Genomic DNA, 21160 nt, shown 5'->3' with positions numbered 1-21160 from the left:
GCTTCCTATTCTTTTAATGACTTTTTTCTCTAAGGTGGAGGGAATAAGCTTTTGCTGAACTCCATTCTGATAATTGGTTAGAAGAGTTTCAGAGCTACCTTTAGAACTAGTACTAGAAAAGTCAGCATTTTCCTTCTGTGTCATATTTTTCTCTATGCATGAGACATAGGTTTGTTCCACATCTGCCAAGTTTAATTTTTTTAGAAGGTTAAATATTTTTTATAAGTTTAAATTCAAAGAGCAAGAATGTTAATATGCCAAAAGACAAAGTGTTTCATAAGGTTGAAGCAATACATAAATCATATCTTAAGCAAAGTTATATCTTACTTGCTCAATACAGCAATTATATTGTTTTGATTTTGTGTGGACAACTGGAAACTTTAACTTGGCAACTTTTCTATCCATTCTAATAACAAGCTGACTTCTGAGGTTTCTGAAAGTCTGCTCTTCCTCCTCCATTTGTATGGTTTGGGGGTAGAGGGTGTAAAAAGAGAGAGACAGAGAGAGAGAGAACTGGCTTAAGGGCTTCTTCCAGCGGTAGGTACTACAGTCCATCAGCAATTCTTCTGCTGAGCTGGCAGCTGCTTCCATAAGTTCAGAGAGGTCACCATGCTTTCTTTCCTGTTGCTCCTCCAGGCATTGAATTGCTGGGGGAGCTGGAAAAAAGGCATCTTCCTTTCTTGTCCTGCAACAAAATCCTTTCTCACTATGTGGGTTTGTTCTGGTAAGGCATATAAAAGCTTGGGTATTGTGAAAACAATTCAAGTTTATGTTGTACCTTTACCCAGAAATATCTGAAAGCTTGTTAAGGACTAATTGACATATCTGGATATGTAATGATATATGAGGATGGATACATAGTGTGCATATGTGTCCTTTCATGCTGTATTTGAAAATTCAAGGAATTTCTTCACCACTGACTTTCTGCTTTCTCAGGAGACAAAACAGATCGTTTGGTAAATACTTCAAAATACTGTTGTTCATCATTTAGGATGATAAAGATTAGTGTATCCAGTTAAGACTCAGGGAGGAGAAGCTATTTTTTTCATGAAGCAGAAAAAAAGGTGAACTTCCCTTAGAATAAAACAAAAGAAAGAAAATTCAGTGCTGATTGTAATACCTGACTGTTATTCACCATGGGCGTTGTATTGTTTTTCCCATCAGCCTACTACACTGTGTCTGTCCATGGGTCCAGGAAAATCAGCCTGAACTAAATTGTAATCAGTTCAGTTACATTAAACACGAATGCGGGCTTGTATTCAAGACTGAAGTGTACTGAATTTAGGTAGGTAAAAGGTAGGACTCTTATTCTGACAAAGGATGCGTGAGTTTAATGCAGTTACAAGTAGAGTTGTTGAGATCACACCTTTAGTTTATTTGAATTAATTTTCCTATTTGCACCTTTCCAGGAAGCCCTGCAATAAAGACGAGCCTTTAGTTGAAAATGTAGGTCTTCCTCCTTGTGGTTCTCATTCAAATATTTGAAGTTAGCTTGATTATTTTTTAGACACAAATATGAATTATTGTCTCTTGTTTTGGCATTAAAGAGAGGCAAGAATCTTATTTAGCCATGTTCGTCTGCCAGCTTATCATATAGTTCACATGCATGTTTTTTCCTAATTATTCACTTACCAGACTATAGCAGCTCTGAACTGTTTATATATAAAGTCTGGTGTTTGAAAGAAAGTAACTTATATTTAAAATTTCCTTCTCTCTTTTTTTTTTTTTTAAGTGCATAAACTTTTTAAAGTACATAAACTCACATGCAGTGCCAAATGTGCCCTTCCAGTATATAATAATAGGGATCTAATTGCACTAGTTTCCCGAGGGGCATAAAAGTAGAAAAGCAGAGCCTGTATGGAAAACACCCTTTTTTCCCCTTTGGCCGTGACAGGCTCCTGCACTAGGAATGAAATTCCATCCTCGCAGAAGTCTATGGCAAAGATTTGAGTGACTCCAGGGGGCTAGGATTTGGGCCCACATGCCTGATTTCAGGGTATGATTTCAGTGACAAAATAGGCTTTAGGGAGGAGTAAGGAGTATTCGCTGAGGAAGGAAGAGCTGATTTTCATGCATTTTCTCCAGTCTTGGTCCCATGCAGAAATAACTCCCTCCTTTGGTCTACCTAATCTTCTTTCTGAGGAAGACTAGAAAAAGTACCTACTGCACAGAGACACAGCTCTTCTGGAAAAGCTCAGTGGAGAAGATTGTGTTGATTTTTTGACTGTGCATGTACAAACTCTCCTCCACAAAGCAGCAGAGGTTCTTTGAAAGGAGACAATTATGACAAGAGTAAGAAATCTAGGAGAGCCTGTTGGTGCCCCAAGATCTGTTGACTTGAAATCATGTTTCCCAACAGACTGTTGCCCTCAGAGTGTAGCTAAGGGGCCATGCTAATGTTTCCTTCCTGAAGGGAGAGCACATTGGGTTGTCCTTAACGTGAACTGCCTGAACTTTTGTGCCTTTTCTTCTTGCCTTCTCAGAGGCAGAAGTATTTGTCCCAAAATATCCAAAACATGCTGTTATGCTGTATTGACTTATAAACAGCATTTAATAAAGTACAATTTCACTTTTTAAGTTCAGGTTTATATGAATAATATGGTTTTCATTAATATTGCACTGTTAGGTGGTCTCAGTTTATGACTACTAATACATTTAATAATACTTTGAAGTGTGAATTTCTGAGTCTCACCAACCCAGCTTTTCCAAAAGATCTGGCTCAAGCAACAAGTTTTCTCTGTACATTTTTATTTCATCTTCTGTTTCCCCAGAGTCAGCTGTTATAACCTCAGCCTGAACAAAAAGGTTCTCATTCACTCCACATCCTGTTTGTATACAAAGCACCAAACCCTTGTTTCAGAGGTATTTGCTGTGGTATTTGCTGCAAGTCTATCACTGGTGGAAGATGAGGTGGGAACTTGCTGGCTGTTGAGCTACCTTTGTGTCTTACCCTGCCCTTGGGTTGTGTTGGAAACATGCTATGGCAAAAGGGTATGCAGATGTCAGTGCTCACTCTCACTCTAAATCTTCTTTTTCTTTCTATGTCCTGAGGTAGCTTTTTTCCTTCCTCCTCTGAGGGAACCTAAACAAAACTTTGTGTACAGAAGTCTGAAAAAATGCAAGTCTGGAACTGGGTAGTGTTTGCTTTGCTAATAAGTACTAAACCTATATGCGTATATGTATGAATTATAATTCTGTTGCATGCTAGAGTTCATGTTTCCAGATTAAAAAAACGCGCATACAGACTGAAGTACATCAGTGTTTATCTTTTACCATTTACTTAGTGCCCTGCGTAGTAACACATCAACAGGCAAAACAGCTACTAATCAAACCTTTTAGAGCCGCCAAACCCACTTTTTGTCTTTAGTATGAAACTAAGATTTGGTCAACTGAGGTCAAGTTGTGCACTTAACACAGCTTCCATTATAGTCGGTGAACTCTGTAACAGAGAGTAAAGTCAAAATATAAACAGAGAGCATTTCTGCAGCAGCTCTGGGCTGGGATTAACTTGGATCACCTAGTCTTCTGCTTTTAATGAAATTCTCTCCCTTGTATTTTCTTGTTTGGAAGAGAGTCCAAAGTTATCTCATGCTAATTTAGTTAGGCAGTGCCCTCCAGGGATGTCACAGGCCTCTGTGACCTCTCCAGAGAGACTCAGTAAAGGGATGAGGAGAATTAAACATTCCTGAGAAATTGCAAAGCAGCAGCCCCCAGAGATTTCGCATAGAAACGAGCTCCAGACTAGCTGCCAGAGACCCAAGTCACCTTTTCAGCACTTCCTTGACATGTCTCCGCCAGTCCCATCTGGCTTGATTCAGGGGGTCAGCGTGGGGACTGAGGAGAGGTGGCAGCTCGAAAGAGCAGGGTTTGAGGGAGGTCCAACTGCGGCGGTCCTGGGCTTTAGATGTGCCCATGGGATGTGCAGCTAGATGGTTTTATTTCCTTCTCTCCCCGCCTCTTCAAGTTCTTCCGTCTTTTTCTTTGTGCTGGAAAGGGGAAGAATGCTAAGTGACAAGGTTTAATAAGAAGTTTAGTAATTGTTTCACCATTTGATGCAACGGTTCATTTCGTGCCTGGGTTTACAGCCACCACTTGGGCCTGATCCTGAAAGTACTGCGATGTCAGAGAGCTCCTTACATTGCTATGTACTGTGGGCCCCACTTTTTCCTCTTCTGCATCTACAGTCAGGCTGTAGAAATCCATGAAATGATTCTCATGTGAAGTCAGAAACGGACACAGTTGGCAGGACGAAGCTCATTTCTATGGGAAAAGATTCAAAGAGTTTATTTTCAGGATTCCCTCAATTATTGGGCAAAAGGGAAAAAAAAATGTTAAATTTGCTGAAGGTTTAGACAAGAGAGAAAAAGACAACAATAAACCACTGTAACTTGCTTATTACTATCTTGATCTCCTGAGTAGTTATCTCACTTATCTCTTGCATCACAATGGAAATGTGCGGTATCTCAAGAAATGGCTATTTCATTGAGTTTTGGAATGTGTAATCTAATAATCATTTCCATGCTTTCTCATCCTTAGGTTTCCTTGCTCCTTTTTTCAGTTTTCAATTAGTCCAGAGCTAGCCAGTATTATGAAAGGATATTTGGATTCCAACCTTTAGAAGGAAAAAATAAAAAGTTTTTGTTGTTGTTGTTGTTGTTTTGTTTCGTTTATTATGAACTGTGGATATAGGCATCTAATTCTATAACAAATAATGCATTTCCTTGTAAAATGCCTGTGCTACCTTCAACTGACTTACAGCACTCTGGTCACAGAATATCATCACACTAACCTCACAGGCAGCAAAATTTAGGAGGTGAGATTAAATACTTTAGTCGGAGCCATAAGAGCTAGTCATTGTCACTGCTGAGGTTAGGTTGTCAGTAGAGATGGTGTCTTGCTCATCATTTGCTTTGACCAAGCTTGAACTAACAGGCTGGACCCGTGCACTTAGAATATGGCTTGTGGTGCAGCTATTAAATACGCATATATATATTCGGAGTAGAAAATAGTGTTCATTTTCCGCCCCAGCCTGAAATATGTTTCAACAGTTATGTTATAAATCTCTGAGAAGAGAGAAAAAAAAAAGAAAAAAAAAAAAAACAGCAAAGGGAGACTTGCCCATGGAAACAGGCACATAACGGATGATAATGTCGTTGTGGTGATAAATCTGTTGCATTCTGTAATGATTCATGCATGTGCCACTGTTATTTGCCCAAGAACAGACTTCTGGCCCTTGCCAAGTAATGCTTGTGGGAATGTTGTTTCTGGTGTCTGGCCTGCGGAGGTTATTCCAGCCTTAACGGCAGCATACCTAGCGAGGAGTCTCCTTCACATCCATTGAGGAGGGAGGGCCCTTACTCTGTCTGGATGCGATATGAGTGATGACTTCTGACGTGCCTCTAGCACAGATTTATTGCAAGCAAAAGCTGAAGTGGGATAATGCTACTGGGGTATTCTGTAATAATATGGTAAAACACTTGTCAGCACTTCATCTCAGGCAGTGAAAGTCAATTGTATATGCTACACAGAGACAGATAAAAAACATAAGTATACTTAAAACTTCATATGGTTTGCATTTTTAGTAACAGCTCTCCTGACTCTCATATAAGACAGGTTTTAATTTTGTTTTGGGTAAGTGGATGTGCTTACAGTCTCACACCCACAATTCCATGGCTTTAAATAGAATCGCTCCCAGGGTGCATGAAAGAACACATGCTGTTATGTGGAGGATTTATCCAGGATGCCAGGACTGTATTTATTGCTGGGAACAAACTGAATAAAATTTTCTATTCCATTTTGACACTGGCCCACGGAGAGCAGCCATATCTCCAGTTTTAACACAGACCCTTTCCGCTGCCTGACTTAGGATTCGGTGTGATTAACAGCCGCTGCAGAAGCAGCAATTACTGCTAATGGTGGAATTAGAATGACCAGAATAAGCCAAGGGAAGGTCAATGCGAAGTGCCCTGCGAATGTATTTTGAGCATGCTCGAATAAAAACTTCCTGTTGTCTTTCCACATCTGCGCTGCACAGCCAGACTTCTAAAATACATTCCTTGGTTTCTGGGATCATTTTACCATTGACTTTTTCTAGCTGAAATTCCCATGCCCCGGTTTGAGATGGCACCAACCATGCACCAGTATTCAAGCCCTTGCAGTGAGCAATTTGGTCCTTGTGAGAGCAGCGGTAACAGTACCACCGTGGCCACAAATCTGCAAAGCGCCTTTCTCTGTCCTAGGGGTTGGGTTAAAACCACCAGACTTTTTGTATAAGCTGCTGAATCACATGGTGGCGAGCTTGGGTACTGTTGGCCTAAAATTGAACTTGTGACATGAGGTAAAAATAAAAAGAAAGAAAAGAAGTCTCTCTGTATTGCATTACCATATCCCTGAGGCATCAAGGTTGTGCTCTTGACTCTGTATTCAACCAGGAGAATTTAGCATCAAATTCCATAATGTTGTCACCTGAAATGTTCTGTTAAAGAGAAAGAAAAACTCCACGAAATCGGGAGTGAGATTATTTTAGCATCTTGACACTTTTTGAGGTTTATTTTGTGCTTTTCGTAGTTAATAAAACACTGCTGCATGTATATTTTTACCACTGCCTCATGTTTAATGATGACTTAAATATGAAAAATTTCTACTTCTAACTCTGGTGGACTGAAAACTGGAGTAAAATCAGAAGGTAGAAAATTTCAGTGATGTGTTAAAGGCAGCACCCTCTTTATTTACATGGATTATTCAGACAATGACAACTCATTTTATATGAACTCACTGAATAGCAAGCTTTTTCCTTAGCATGAGTAAATTAGTATTTCAAGTTAACTATTTTAGAATATTATTCAGGAGTGTAACATCATTAGGATACTGGGTCTGAGTAGAAAACGCCTTACTGTTCAAAAGCATTAAATGAGAGTTCTGGAAATTGGGAGGAAATGTAAGTTATAAAATAGAAACCAGGTTAGTAATTTCTGTTATTAACTCTTTCACTCTATCTCCCTTTATTTCTTTTTTTTTTTTTTCCTTTTTTTAAGTCTCACTACTTTTGCTTTGTTACTTATGCTGCCATAAAGACTTGTTCTCCTTCCCTCCCAATTATACCTTCAAATATGTGTAAACATTGTGAAGTACCAATTTATTACCTCTAAACCTATCTGGCCATGCTCTGGCAGTTCCCTGCGGCTCTTAGCACTTCTCCACCGTAATTCAAGTGGTTTCACCCACGCCAGGGCCCTGCTCTGATAGGCACCATGCAGATCCCTGCAGGCCTCCAAGCCTCAAGGAGGGAGGCCAGTGAGGGAGGGAAGGAAATGGAGGTTGGGAGAGAGAAAGTCATTGCCCGAATCGTGCTACAGATCAACAGCATTTTCAGGTGTGTTGAGATCAGTAGCACTCAGATCCACAGATGGTGCTGCTCCTCTGGCCTCCACCAAAGGAAGCACGTCAGTTTATGCCTGAAAGTGTCTGAGCAATCCAAAAAAGCAACAGGGGACAAACAGGTGTCACAAGCATGAGCTGCGGTCTTCTTATAGTCCAGTGTTGCCCTGTAAGCATTCTGTGATCGATATCTACACGGTGATCATTACTTTGGGGCTGATCATTTGGCTACAGTAAACATGCTGGTGCTTGACTTGAAAGCCTCGTCTGTTTTCTTGTGGTTGGATCGTGGCCCCAACCAGTCCTCCTTGGCACAGATCCCTAAGACTTCTCTACCCTCACCGCAACCTGGGTACAACCCTTTACTTTAGTGGTGAGTAATCCTGTCAAATGGGAGTCTGCTCCTTTGTGAAGAGGTATTTTGTCTTTCATTCAGATAAAAATAGCAGGGAAAATTAATTCTGGAAGGAAAAAAGGGAGGGGGAACTGGGTCAAATATCTTTGAGAATTGTCTGCTAGGTGGAGCCTGGGAAATGTGTACTTGTTCTATAGTTTTGTCTAGGTAATGCAAACTTGAGCGCTTAAAACTCACATGTACTTTCTGTAATTTAAATTTATCTAATTTTTCTCTCTTCAATTTTGAATTTCTTTCTTTTTTAATTACACAGAAATTAAAGCACCCATTTTCTAGCAATTGTGACAATATCCTCCCAAAGTAAAACGAAAGAAACAGAGCATATATGCATCCTTTCTGTATCTTTTCATTTAAATTACTTTGTGTCATGCATGTCACTTTCAATTTAACCATTTGAAGAATAAACAAACCATTGTGGACCTAAAAAATCTGTTCAAAATTTTTTGGCAGGAAAAGAAGACTATATTAATTTTCATTGTTGGTGAGGTTTCCCAACACGCAGCTTTACTGTTTCTTTTTGCCTCCAGCTAACAACTAAAGATCGGCTATAAAACTGTATACAAATGCTTCCATGTATTGAAAGAACAATATTTTGACACTGAGTGACACAAGGAAAAAAAAATAGCAGTAATTTAGTTTTTGATAACACAGTAAGAACTTTTGTTCAACTGCTCACCTGAGGTACCTATGAGAAACATTGTGTTGTGCTAACAGGGAAGGGCGACCTTTAAAGTTTATCTGGATTATAATTCTTGTGGTCTTTATTAATAAAACTGCCTACTAAAGTTTCATGAGTCCTCACTGGGATCTGTAAAACAATTGAGCTATCTGCTTACAAGAGCAAAGTTAGACAGTATTTCCTAGTATTTCCTACAGATGTGAGGGCTTTTGTTTCAGAAGACATTGATATTGTTTTCATTCAAGATGCTCCACAAAGATTATCAGGTGTTTTATTATCTTAGTAACTTTATAATTGTTGGATTATTATCTTTAAATATATCAACCATACCCTTTTAACTTGAAAGAAAAAAGTCAAGGAAAGGAGCACAGTTCAGCTCCGAACAAGTTCATTTCTAAAGCCAAACCATACAATTTGACTAAATCAGCAAGTGTGCTTCAGACAGCTTCTGGGGCAATTTATCAATTGCGACTTCGAAAGTCTGTGAGAAAGTTTATAAAACGAGTTGCAATGTATTATCTCTGTGACTATAGCCTAGGAGACTTCTAACGTATATATCAGTAAAAGTTGTTTGTTTACTGTCTTGGGATTCTTAAAGTAAATTTCTCATTGTTTTTGATCAGTTGAGGTGTTTTTACTCTCATAGGAAAATGGGTTCATCTTGAATCTGTTCTCATTTTATACCTTTTAGGCAGTGATGTAACTGTCTATGGTTTCCAAACATCTCTTTTCTGAATGGAAGCAGCTGCCATGTCATAAGCACTCAATGTCTCCTCTTCGTGAGTAAAAAGGACAACACTGAAGGAAAGCTTTGTACACAAACATTGGAGTCCTTATGTTCAGCATTACACTGTTAAGGAAGAAGCATATCAAAATGTATTTATCCTGATGTGATCTGATAGATACTTAAATGGTGTTCAGAGGGGCTTTTTCATGAATGGAGGTTCCCTGAGCAGCAGATCTTGCACTGATGCTGTGATTATTGGCCATCTGAGCAGAATGATTACTCTTCAGGAAAAGGAAGAGGCATGTATCCCACACCTCTTGGTCAGTATTTCTCTTGCTGTGGGATTTTGGAGAGGGCTGAGGTTATGAAAAGCATCACCCTTGTTGCAATGATGGGCATTGACCTTTCTTCTTTCAAATGCAAACTGTTAACAGTGTAGTAAGGTTCTTACTGGGTGTGCACCTTTATTTTTTGATTAACTGAATGAAAAGGGTTATATTTCAGGAAAAGGAGCATAGGAATACATTGATTATGCATGCTCCCATATTCCTGCTGTCACTGGCTTCTTGAGACTATCAGCATGCCTGGCAGCACATCCCTGTGGTTTTCTTTGGCAGGAGTCTCCCTGCCGTGCTTGCCTTATAACATTGTCAGAAACAAGTACTAAAGCAATAGTCATTACTTAGACTGAACTCCCATTGCGGTAGGGAGCATGGGATCATGCCCAACGGTTTTGGGCTGGCTTTCAGGCAGAAGCTTTTTCCTTTACTCTGATCAGAAGATTTTTTTTTTTTTTTTTTTGCTGCTGCACTTGAGCTTCGTTAGTGTTTTTCAGCCATGCGTGCCATTCCCCTATTGTGTACGAAATATGTGTAAGGATATTCTTTGCAGCCTGTTGTGTACTATGTGTACGTATCACCGTCTCTTTATATAATCTCCTTATATAACACGCTCTCATGCCTACCGGGTACACCCAGTACACACCTACGCTTTTAACAGTTGCAGAAGTCAATCAGATAGGGGTGACTCAGCCAGCGTAGCACCACTTCTTCCTTCCCTGCCCCTCCAAAAGTAAATAAATAGATAAACTGGAAGTCAGCTAGGGTTCAGAGACTTGAGTCGCTGTCCCCAGTCTCACTTCTCTAAGGCGCAGTCCTCAATAGTGGTCATTTTTGTAGCAGTGTGAGAAACCACAGCCAGTCAGCTGGGTTGTGTCAGGAGGAGCCAGGCGATGGCATCTGGAACTGCTTCTCATCCAGGCAGGCAGGAAGCATGTGGGCACGACATCTCCCCACGTCTCACAGCGCAGAAGATGCCGAGCAGCCCCGTTCCATGCCAGTGCAATTGAGCTGGGACAATGCAGCGAGGGAGGTGATAAAATAGCCTTGTCTTTTGTGGCGCAAAGGGAGTAGTCCCTCATGATGCATGCAGGAACAGCAGTCATGCCAGGCCTTTGTGCTTGCCATATGGGGAGAAGGTTCTCCTTGCTGCCATGTCCGTGTAAAGGCTCATCATGCTTTGGCCCAAACTGCTCAATTCTCCTTCTCAGTGGTGACCCCAGCAGGATAGCTAGGTTTGGGATCACTAGAGAGTACCATGTCCAACCCACTGAATTCCTCTGCCCACTTCTAGACAATAGAGTATGGAATACTGTAAAGAGAGAATTTCTATAAATGGTGATAATGTACTCTTGGGTCTCTCTGGGTGGTAATGTTTTCTGACTTAGTCAGAAATTGCTCCCTAATTGTTGACAGCCTTGAGGTAACCCATGCCCTCTGCAAGTGATAAGTAAGTAGAGCTAGACATTCACCAGTCACTGCTCCTTTGTCTCTGCAGCACACGGACAATGCACCCAGCATCAGGCTGCAACTATCTGTTCCGTCTCCTAAAGTAAACGTTACTGATTTGGTTTAATTTTGTGTGTGTGTGTGTGTGTGTGTGTGTGTGTGTGTGTGTGTGTGTGTGAAATACACAGGAAGTCTCTCTGCATAGTACTTAGAAGTACGTATGAAATATTTTTTTGACATTATAGGACTTGGAAAAAATGCTCAGTAGCAGTGTGAGGCAATAGTAATAGTACCAACAGGAATATTTTCCATTTATCACATTGTGAGTCTCCAAATGTGTATCACATTCAGTCATATCTGTTTTGGGTCTGGCATCAGATGAGACATAAGAAAAAGCTTTACTCATTCTCTTGAAAATTCAACTTTTATTTCTAGAGCAGAAATCATTGGTTGTACTTTAAAACCTCAGAAAGTTGGATTCATATTTGTTTTTTCTCTTAAATACAGATATCTGATTACTGATCCCATTTTAACAATATACAGTATTAGAGTGGACAGTGAAAGAAAAGTATCAAATAGAGTTAAACATAACCTCAGCTATCGAGCCTTTGTTATCCATGGATGACAGCCCAGTTAATAAATGTTTTCTCACTGCGATGCTGGACTGGAAGTTAATGGTGAAACACAGCTTCAACATACTCCAGATGCTCAAGACAAGCAGACACATCGCAACCATAATGGCAGTGGCATGCACAGAATGTATCTATAGGGGGTCTGTATTAGTCCAGATTGGGTTTTCCCCTTTTCTAGCCCAGGTGCAAATGCTGTGTAAGCTAAGAAATTTGGGCAGGGAAAAGACTGGTTCGTGTTTTGGATACGTTGCTTGAAAATGGTGCTTAATGCTGGCAGGGGTTTATATACAGAAGAGGGAAAGATGAAAGAGGAAAGATTTTGGCAGAAGCTGTAGTTCAGGCATGCAGAATAGATATCCTAGTCCACATAATCATAAAAGTGTGTCCGCTTGCTAGACTTGCTACGTATCTCTCTCCAGTTGGGTTTCTGTCTTTAAATGTAAATGACATAGTATTGCCTTTAGACTTTCTGAGTCACTAGACTAGAGCCAAAAAGAGTTCAAATATGAAAAATATGTTTTGTTACATTTGCCATTAAAGGAGCAGTGTTATTTTAAGAGAGATGAAGACTGAATTGTTTCCATAGTACTTTTCTCCTCCTTTTCAGCATTTGCTCGCATTTTGTTAACAGGATCAAGCTAAAAATTAGGGAGAGGGTGGCAGGAGTAATTTCTTGACTTGCTGTCGGCCCATCCACAACAGCCTTTACAGAGAAGAATAGGAAAATCCATGATTCTCCATTGCTGCACTGCAAGAATTCCTGAAATATGTACGACCTGGTGACGGTTAAAAGATAGCCCAGCCGAAGCTGGGCAATGTTTTTATCCCAGTTCAGCCATGTCATGGGTCATGTGGTTCAGCATGTGAACAGGAAGGTGAGAATGGGTGAACTTTTGCCTCAGTCGTGCAGTCCATCAGAGAATAAATGGACCAAATCACTCCGCAGCTGTATCAGGAGGTGAACGGCTGAATACCTCTCACACAGAGGCCTTTGTGTTCTGGACATGATCTAGCATTATGATGGGACGCACTAGGCTGGGGCTTTGTAGCAATTACTAACCCATTATCACGCTAGAACATGAGATCATTTATCTTCTAATTCAGAGTGTCACCTGTTCTTCATTTACCAGTCAATAACCATTAATTACTTTCAGTGGAAATTTAAACAAAGCTTTTCCCCTCTGTTAAAACCAGTAAGCCATTCAGTAATGACAAATAAACCTGGAGCTGTATCTCCCCCTTTCCTCTCGTTCTCAGCCTGGAGTCTGGTACAATATGAACTCCTGGAGGAAATGCCTAGGAATTGATAGGTCAAGGGCCTTTATTAGTCTGATGGGGGGGAAGCACATTCCTGGCACTTACTGTAGGGAAAGCGTGTAGCTACCGCGTGCACATAGTTTTCACATTGGTTCCACAGGCTCTACCTGTGGAAATGAAGATCCGAATGTGGAGTGTGGTCAAAAATTTTCTATCCTCTGGCTTGCCTTTGCATTCTTTTACGGGCTGTTCGTGCAGACCCATTCAAAGCGAGAGCATTTGGTCACCTTCCTCAAAGCAAAACAGAACTATCGCTTACTTTGTTTGTAATTTTAAGCATGTTGATTTTGTTCATACCTGATTTGATTGAGATAATTGTAAGTTCCAACAATTGTGAATGCCAGAAAAAATAAAAGAACCAGCAGCAATAGATTCTCAAGTAATCATTAATCTAAACATTCTTTCCTGGTAGGAGTTGAAGCAAAAATTGCTTTTAGCAACTGTATCTGCACTGTTTGGCTGTTGCTAAGTTGGTCCTCTAGAAATTTACTGTAGTTAAAGTTGTATTTCTAGAACAGTGATTGCTTGCTCTTTGAAATGGTAGACAAGAGTCGGTACATCCAAACATGTAAAAGCTGTTGGGGCCAATTGTTAAAGGCTGTTTTCTGTTAGTATTTTGTAGCTGTCACCTTCAATGCAATACATGTTTTAAAGTAAAGAAGGATGACGTTACAACACTTTTATATTAATAGACAAAATCAGTGTAGAAATTTTTGAAATACTCACTGGATTGTAGAAAGTCTCAGCATAAGAGCCTGCACTAAGATTATGTCAATGAGTCCCAATATTGAGGTGTTTAAAAGTGGAAGGATGGCAAAAAATATCGTAAGTCTGATCCTGATTTTACTTAGGCATATTAATACTGCTTTACAGAAGTGCATAGTGAATAGCAGATCCTTGTGCTAATATAGCATATTAGGTCAACCTACATGGCATCTGAGGCAGGGGTATTTTTACCAATAAATGAGGTTTGGTCATTACATCTCTGCCAGCTGTGCTGCATGCAATTCCAACAAAAACGGGGGCAGACCTCGGATTCATTAGGTACAGCAAATATCCACTAAAGTCAGGAGGAGAACCACTATAATTGTTGACTGACTGACTGGTTGTCTAATCCTGGAAATCCTTTTTCACTCAAATAGTGCCTTTGCATGTGAGGAGGCTTCTTGTTTTCAGGGCTGCTTAATGTAAAATGGTCTGTGAAATAAGGGATTAGGTTAGGAGAACCAGAACTATCAATTACTTATTTAAAATTTTACCTTCCCGTGAGGTTGTTACCACTGAGAATCCTGCAAGTTTGTCCAGTCATGAAGAAACAGGCTTTGGCAATTTACCGCGACCTCTCAAATCAGCAGGGAAATGCCAATGTTCCAAGAAAGCTAATACAAGAGATACGAGTTAAGACATCTCCTCCCCACAAGAGGAGTTTCATCAGCCAGTTGGATATTTCTGCGTCATTGGCTAGGATGTTCAACCCTGGAAAGGAAAAATAAAGTTGCTGCCATTGTCCTGCCCAGCAGGTCGTATCCCTAAAGCACAATTAATGTCAAGGACTTACACAGCAGTTGCCCAAAACCCAGCTTGCCATGCACGTTCAAGAAGCAAAAAGGTTCAAAAGGAACATGTTAATAAAATCTTGTCAAAACTTTGGAAGATGCATAAAATAATAACCGGGAAGAAAAATGACTTGCAAATAGAACCATTTAAGCAGAATGCATTGCCTTGCTATGCTGGACACTGATTTATTAAGAAGGGGGGTGGGGGGGATTGAGTATTTCAGGTGGTATGTACCAAGAGAAACTGAGCTGTCCCAAAGCTTTTATTAATCTGATTTGCAGAGTATCCACTACCATCAAGGGACCTACTAAAGTTGTTTTCTTTAAGGCTGATGTGAAAAGGTCAATGCAAATAGTGCTGTGGATTACACTGTGAGAAGATGACAGTCCTTTTTACCATATGGAGAGAAAGTTGAATTATTTTGTTTTCCTTTTCTGGTTATTTATTAAATGAGGATCATACTGTACAGGTATTCCCTTTTCCTTTCTAAAGGAAATGAAGTGTTTACATCATTTTGATTGATCTAAAGTAATAATTATTCTGTCCACCTATAGCTCCTAGGCAGTATTCTAGTGGCTAGAGCAGTGTCTTAGGCAGCATAAAACTGAAACGTACCTGCCGTGATACCTCAAACAAGTCACACGTGTCTTTGTGCACCTCTATTTCCATCTGCTTTCCTGCTTTCTTGTTGATTTAGCTGGTAACTTAAATAATGGTGCTCATCTGTCCCTGTGTTTGTGGGAAGTGACTCTGAAAGATACTGCTGTGGGAAGTTAGCATGCCCCCTGAAATGCAAAAATGTTGGTAGTCCCATCAAGTTGTGCTTCAAAACCTGTTGTGATCTTTGTCACTGCTGCCCAAATGGTTCTCTGAAAGAGAAATGTTAATGGGTGTCACACTTTTCTACCAGTATTTTCTGTGTTCTTGTGTCAAAAGAAAAAGTTTCTGCTGCAGTGTTGTAATACGTAATATTCAGTGCATATTCAGCAGGAAAAAAAAAAAAGAAAAAAAAAAAGAAAAAAAAAAGATAAATTTGGTCAAATACACCGTTAACTATTCTTAGTTACGTTAAAATTATGTATTCATAATTAAAATCCCTATTTAGCCAAGACAAACGTGACAGAAGAAAGAACCAAAAGGACCTATATTTTCATGATTTAGTGTTTGCCATCATTCTATGACAAACAGACAGTGCTCTGGATGGAAACATTACAAAATGCTGTTTACTTTCCCGTATCTATGTCAATTCATGTGGTGTTTAAGTAAGTGAATCCATGCTTTTGAGGGCTAAACCAAGTCTCAGTGTTCAAAAGTAAACATATTGAAGTCTCCCCTGCAGAAATCCCTGCTGTGAAACAAATTGAATATCAAATACAGCATTGTTTTCCATAATAAGCAATAATTGAACTCTTGTCAAAGTTGCACTGAACTGGTTAATAGCCACCATGTTAGGAAAGTGCTAACTTCCCTAGCTAGGGGTGTGTGTATATGTTATCTCCAAATCTAAAATGCAGCAATATAATGTCATGTACCAGAGAGGCCACTTACATATGCACTGAATCTGACTTTGTTTGTCTTCCCGCAGGCCATGTGGCTGATGCTGCAAACGGATGAGCCAGAGGACTTTGTCATAGCCACTGGGGAGGTCCACAGCGTCCGTGAATTTGTGGAGAAGTCATTTAAGCACATTGGGAAAACCATTGTGTAAGTATGAGTGTGAGACAGTAGCCACAGGTTGAACACTTCTAGCCTTTTGCATTTGCTGTGTTACAGAGCATTGTTTCTCTATACTCTTTTTTTTTTTTTTTTTTTTCTCCCCTCACTTTCTGTTCTGTAGCGTGAGGGTTTCAGGACATAAACGACTGCCACAGTGAATATATCCAGTGCCTAAGGGAAAGTTTTAGGAGGGTACATCTTCATTTTTGATTTCAAAACTTCATTTGCTGTTCTCCCATTCATGCCCCTTCTTGGGGGCAGATGCCTGTTCAAAGATGTTAGTAACAGGGTGCTTTTCATTACCCTGCTGCAAATGGGGTTTTCTGCCCAATTCTGCATTTTGTGCCCCCAGGTCCCAGATATCCCCACAGTTCTGCTCCCATCCTCTGCAGTCTCAAGAAATGACACCTGCCAACCCTGTTCTTTCCACATGACAGCCCATCAGCCATTCCACAAGGATTATGTAGCAACTCACCCTGCATTCCTGCTAGCTCTTCTCCTACCAAGCCATAAAAATGTTGAGCAGTGGGTGCAGAATGTTTACAATGCATATTCCACATAGTTTGATTGAAAATACAGAATTCCTTCTCAAGGCCATATAATAAAACCAGGATGGCTTGGTGAGCGCTTTCCGTAATTTATATTTTTATTGTTTATTATTTTTTCAATTTCCCTCCTTCTGTATCTTCTCTGGGCCCCATGCATCAACATACCGATCTCAGCTGGAAAAGGGAGAGGAAAGCCACAGGCTCTTCCATGACGCTAGCGCCAGGGCTGTTCCTCAGGCCATCAAAGTCACTTGTGCAGCTGGTGAACTTTTGACAGGGCCAATAAGTTTTACTTGGGAACAAAAACTTGACAAATTCAATAAATATGCAGAAGTGCACAGATATATACAATATTATTTGAACAGCCAGTGGGTGGCTGGGGAGGTAATAACATTTTCTCCTCAATGAGTTTTTAGTCTGGTTTCAATTTTTGGCATCAACTTCCAAAAAAAAAAAAAAAATGATAGCGGGAAAGAGAGACTATATAAATAGAATTTCTAGCCCAAATGCTCAATTTTGGGAATAAGTTTCTCTCCATATTTTTAACATCTCTTCACTGTGAGATGTCCCTTTATGATCAGTCATTGTCCCATATGCCTTAACAGTAGTGAGGTAGGACAGGGCAAAAGGGAGGGAGCAGGAGCTCTAGTATGCTTTCCCTTTCTTCTTTTTTCCCTTTTTCTATACTTTTGCTTCTCATGTTTATAATATAATTCTTCCTAATAAGCATTGAAATCGGTATGTTGTGGATTCACTTGTTCCATATAAATAAGAATTCTTGTGATATCAAGAACTTTTTTCCCTGTCCAGTGTTATTTGCAAAAGGAAGAATGAATATTTGGTGGTGGTGGTTTGTGGTTGTTTGTTTGTTTGTTTGTTTTTGTTTTGTTTTGTTTTGTTTTATTACATAAAATTAGAAACCAAGACATATCAGTCAGTGTCTAGCTGAATGCCCTTTTTTGCAGATGTTCTCATCACTGCAGTTTCTTTTGACATCAATACATTTAGCTGTTAGCTCAAAATTATGCTCCCTGCTCCGGTATTAGCCAAAGAAATCTCAGGGTGTCCCAAGGCTTACAAATCAGCATGTATTTTTCAGAGAGTAAATTAAACTCTCGAGAAAAACAGAAGAAAAGAACAATTACCCAAATGCAAGTTAAAGTACTTATGAATAGCTTTGGTTATAGACAGGTTCCTAAACGCTTATTTTAGATTTAGTTGGTCCAAATACACATTTTTTTTTGTCTCTTTTTAAATTTTTTTTACTCGTATATGTTTTCATGTGGTGGACTGCATATCATTCATGGTGGTGATTAGTGCATTCAGTGTTTGTACTGAATCAATCACTCTTAAGTTTCACTCTTGGGGAAACTTTAGAGTATTACTCCAGCTGATGAGGTAGGGCAGGTATTCTGTGTGTGCAAAGGCATATTCACATTTTTTTTAATTAAAAAAAAGTAATTTTCAGAAATTGTGTAGGAATTTGCATGACATCTAGTGTCATGGATTTTTAGGAGCCTGAGTCTCCAAACCGCTTTAGAAACAGGGCTTAGGCTGGTAATCATCATGGTTCTTTTGAAATTTTTCTTCACTGTGAATATGTTATTAACTTCTTAAGACATTTATGGGTGCTGTGTAAATAGCTGTACATATTTGTACAGCTGAGGTGACACTTTAGGCTGTTTATTTCCCCTGCTCCTTGGATGGGGTAGTGTCACAACTGACCTACTACCATCCTATAGCCATTGGTCACCTTTCAAATTGTGTTAGATGTAGAGCATTTTTAAGGATTTGGAACGTTTTGTTAAGAACCTCCATAATTTTTGTAGATGTCGGCCTGGCCCATGCTTTACACACTCCTTACCCTCACTGTCTTCTTGGCTGGGCAGCTGGTAACCTTTCACATTCCTTGAAATCTCCAAGGGCTTTCTACTCCCACCTCCTGCCGTTTGGATATATCTTCTTCAGGGAGTAACCTGGCAGCAAAATCCTCCCCTTTAGTGTTGTGGGACCCCACTGGCGAGTCCCATTGATTTGTTTCTTTACAATTCATGACGAGGCACCTAAGGACATTGCACCAGAGTTGCTAAATGAGTTCATGCAAGAATGGCTGCTTTCCATCTGTCTCCCATCCTAAAGTTTGGATGTGCTGTTTTGGGGTTGTTGCTTTTTTTGCAGGTGTTAGGAACTTTTGTAATCCCAAAAATTTATCTGGGAAATTTCCAGCAGTTTTTTCCACTTTTGTAAGTGATGGAACAGCTTCCCAGTATGGCAGTACAGTACACCTTTCAAAATCAACAGAACGATGGAGAAAATGCCCAGAAAAGATGTAGGGGCAAGCAGCAATTGACAGAGCTCATCACACACCTGCAAACACTGGGCACATGTGCAGGGACTTACCAACCCTACTTTGTGCTTTAGCAGGAAATGTTGCAAATGTAACAGCATCTTAGCTGTCACATCTTGATGTTGCAGTAGAAAATGGGAAGAAAAGCAATCCTGACTGCCCCACCAACCAAGTAAAAATATATTTTTTAATTTTTTTTCTTCCAAACAATTCACATTAACTTCTACAGCTGAACTTCCAGGGCAGCCTAAAAAGTCTTTCCAAAAAGATAACATAATACTCTGTCAAAGCCAGTCATTAGCACATGTCAGGACTATATCTTCTTGCCAAAATGAAAGACAGAGAAACTTTACTACATTTTTGTAAGTAATGAAACATACAGCTGCAATAAGACTGACTGATTCCCCTCTGAAATTGACTGTGAAGTGTACACAGAGGTTTCTGTACACTGTACGTTTTTTCCCTCTAACACTTCTTTTTCGAGGGAGAAATTTGAAATTATATTTATATAATCCTCTGAATCATTCAAATCCAGCCCTTTGTACTAACAGGAAAGCCTCAGAGCTACAAATATTTTCCCCCTGTAAGGATTACACTTTTTTTTCTTTTACTTTCCCTGCTACTTATTACTAATTAAGTAGTACTTGGGGGAAACACTTCCCGCCTATAATTTGAACTACAGCAGGGTAAACGAAACAGGCAAACGCTTGTCTTGACTAATTTTCTGTCATTAATCTTATTAAATTAGAACAGGATTGCGAAGATAGCCCGAAACCACTACAGCACTCAGAGTTCTTCGCAGAGTGCTACAGAGACTGCTGTCTGCAATGTCAAAAAAAAAAAAAAAAAAAAAAAAGTTCTAGCATTGGAAAGATTTATTGTGTTTTTTATTAAAATAAAAATACATGCACATTTGTTACAGAAATATTCATTGCTTCCAGGATCAGAATTAATTTGGGGAAAAATGAATATTTTACTCCAGTCTTCTGGCTGTACACACAAATTTTATCTTAACTAGCATGCATGTTGGTCTTCAAAAAAAAAAAAAAGAACCCCAAAAAGGAGAAGTTTGCAGATAAGCTGTGAGGTCTAATGGGGTGAACTACTGGCAGAACTGGAGCAGGGCCTCTTCAGTGACTGTGAATGTTGATCTTAGCGAGAAGTTTTTGTTTCATTTTTTCTTTCTTCCTTAAGATGGAAGTTGGGGTCACAGACACACGTGAGATTTGAAGGACTTCTGTAAGAAAGGAAAGCCAACAATGTGTTGGTAACGGTGCTGCTGGGAGGTGAAAGAGGAGCCATCAAAAGTCATAATCTAAACAGCTGTTGTCCTCAGGTCTGGCTTTTGCCCACCAAACATTGCTGTCTGGTGGTGCTGTGCGTTGTATTTAACAGCTCAGGAAAATCAGAAGCATTCAAATGAGGAAGAAGGGAAGAGAATCTCATAAGTAAATTAGAGATATTTGGACAAGTGATTGACAAAAGGAACCAGCCAAGCCAGTGAAGAATGCACGAGGCAAAGCCCTCACTTGGGACTGTACCCTTTTTTCACTCTTCTTATTGTAGACTATCTTTTTTTGGGAGGCATGTAACCTGATTCAGACAGAGAATTAACTCTTAACATCTGAGATGACTTTTTTACTTTCTTATTGATTTAAGCTTTTATCTTTGGCAGATCTAATAACTGTTTCAGAAATCAAGTTGGAAGACTGCAACAATTTAATATCTGATTTTGTACGTTGTGAGGAAGAGTTTCTCCTACATGAAGACAGGGTGTAAATTAAATATGATGTTTCATATTCCATATTTTTCCCCCAAATGGGATGAAATTAATTATCACAAATGCAGTTTGGAAAAATATCTGATTTCAGGTCAGCTGTAATGTTTTGTTTATGTTCAAAAGTTCTATTAAAGAAAGAATAATGTAAAAATATTTTTAATGCCATTCCAAAAGGAAAAACATTCTGAAAATTTCAAAGCTTCATTTCTAGATCTTATTAATAGATTTTTCTTGCAAATTGACAGTAATGTAACTTATTTGAAACTAAAACTTTTCTT

The 21160-nt window shown here is 39.5% G+C and overlaps 1 protein-coding gene across 1 annotated transcript in view; it reads left to right on the top strand.

Annotated features, from left to right (window-relative positions):
• Positions 1-21160, top strand: part of GMDS (GDP-mannose 4,6-dehydratase) — a 404838-nt gene that overhangs the window by 307947 nt on the left and 75731 nt on the right. The window contains exon 8 of the mRNA XM_027451691.3: positions 16077-16195. Coding sequence (XP_027307492.1) covers positions 16077-16195 — 119 coding nt within the window. The remainder of the gene's footprint in view (positions 1-16076; positions 16196-21160) is intronic.

The sequence above is a fragment of the Anas platyrhynchos genome, chromosome 2, assembly GCF_047663525.1.
Source record: "Anas platyrhynchos isolate ZD024472 breed Pekin duck chromosome 2, IASCAAS_PekinDuck_T2T, whole genome shotgun sequence".
NCBI lineage: Eukaryota > Metazoa > Chordata > Aves > Anseriformes > Anatidae > Anas > Anas platyrhynchos.
Note: the sequence above shows the minus strand (reverse complement) of the source record. Positions and strands in the feature narration are given on the sequence as shown.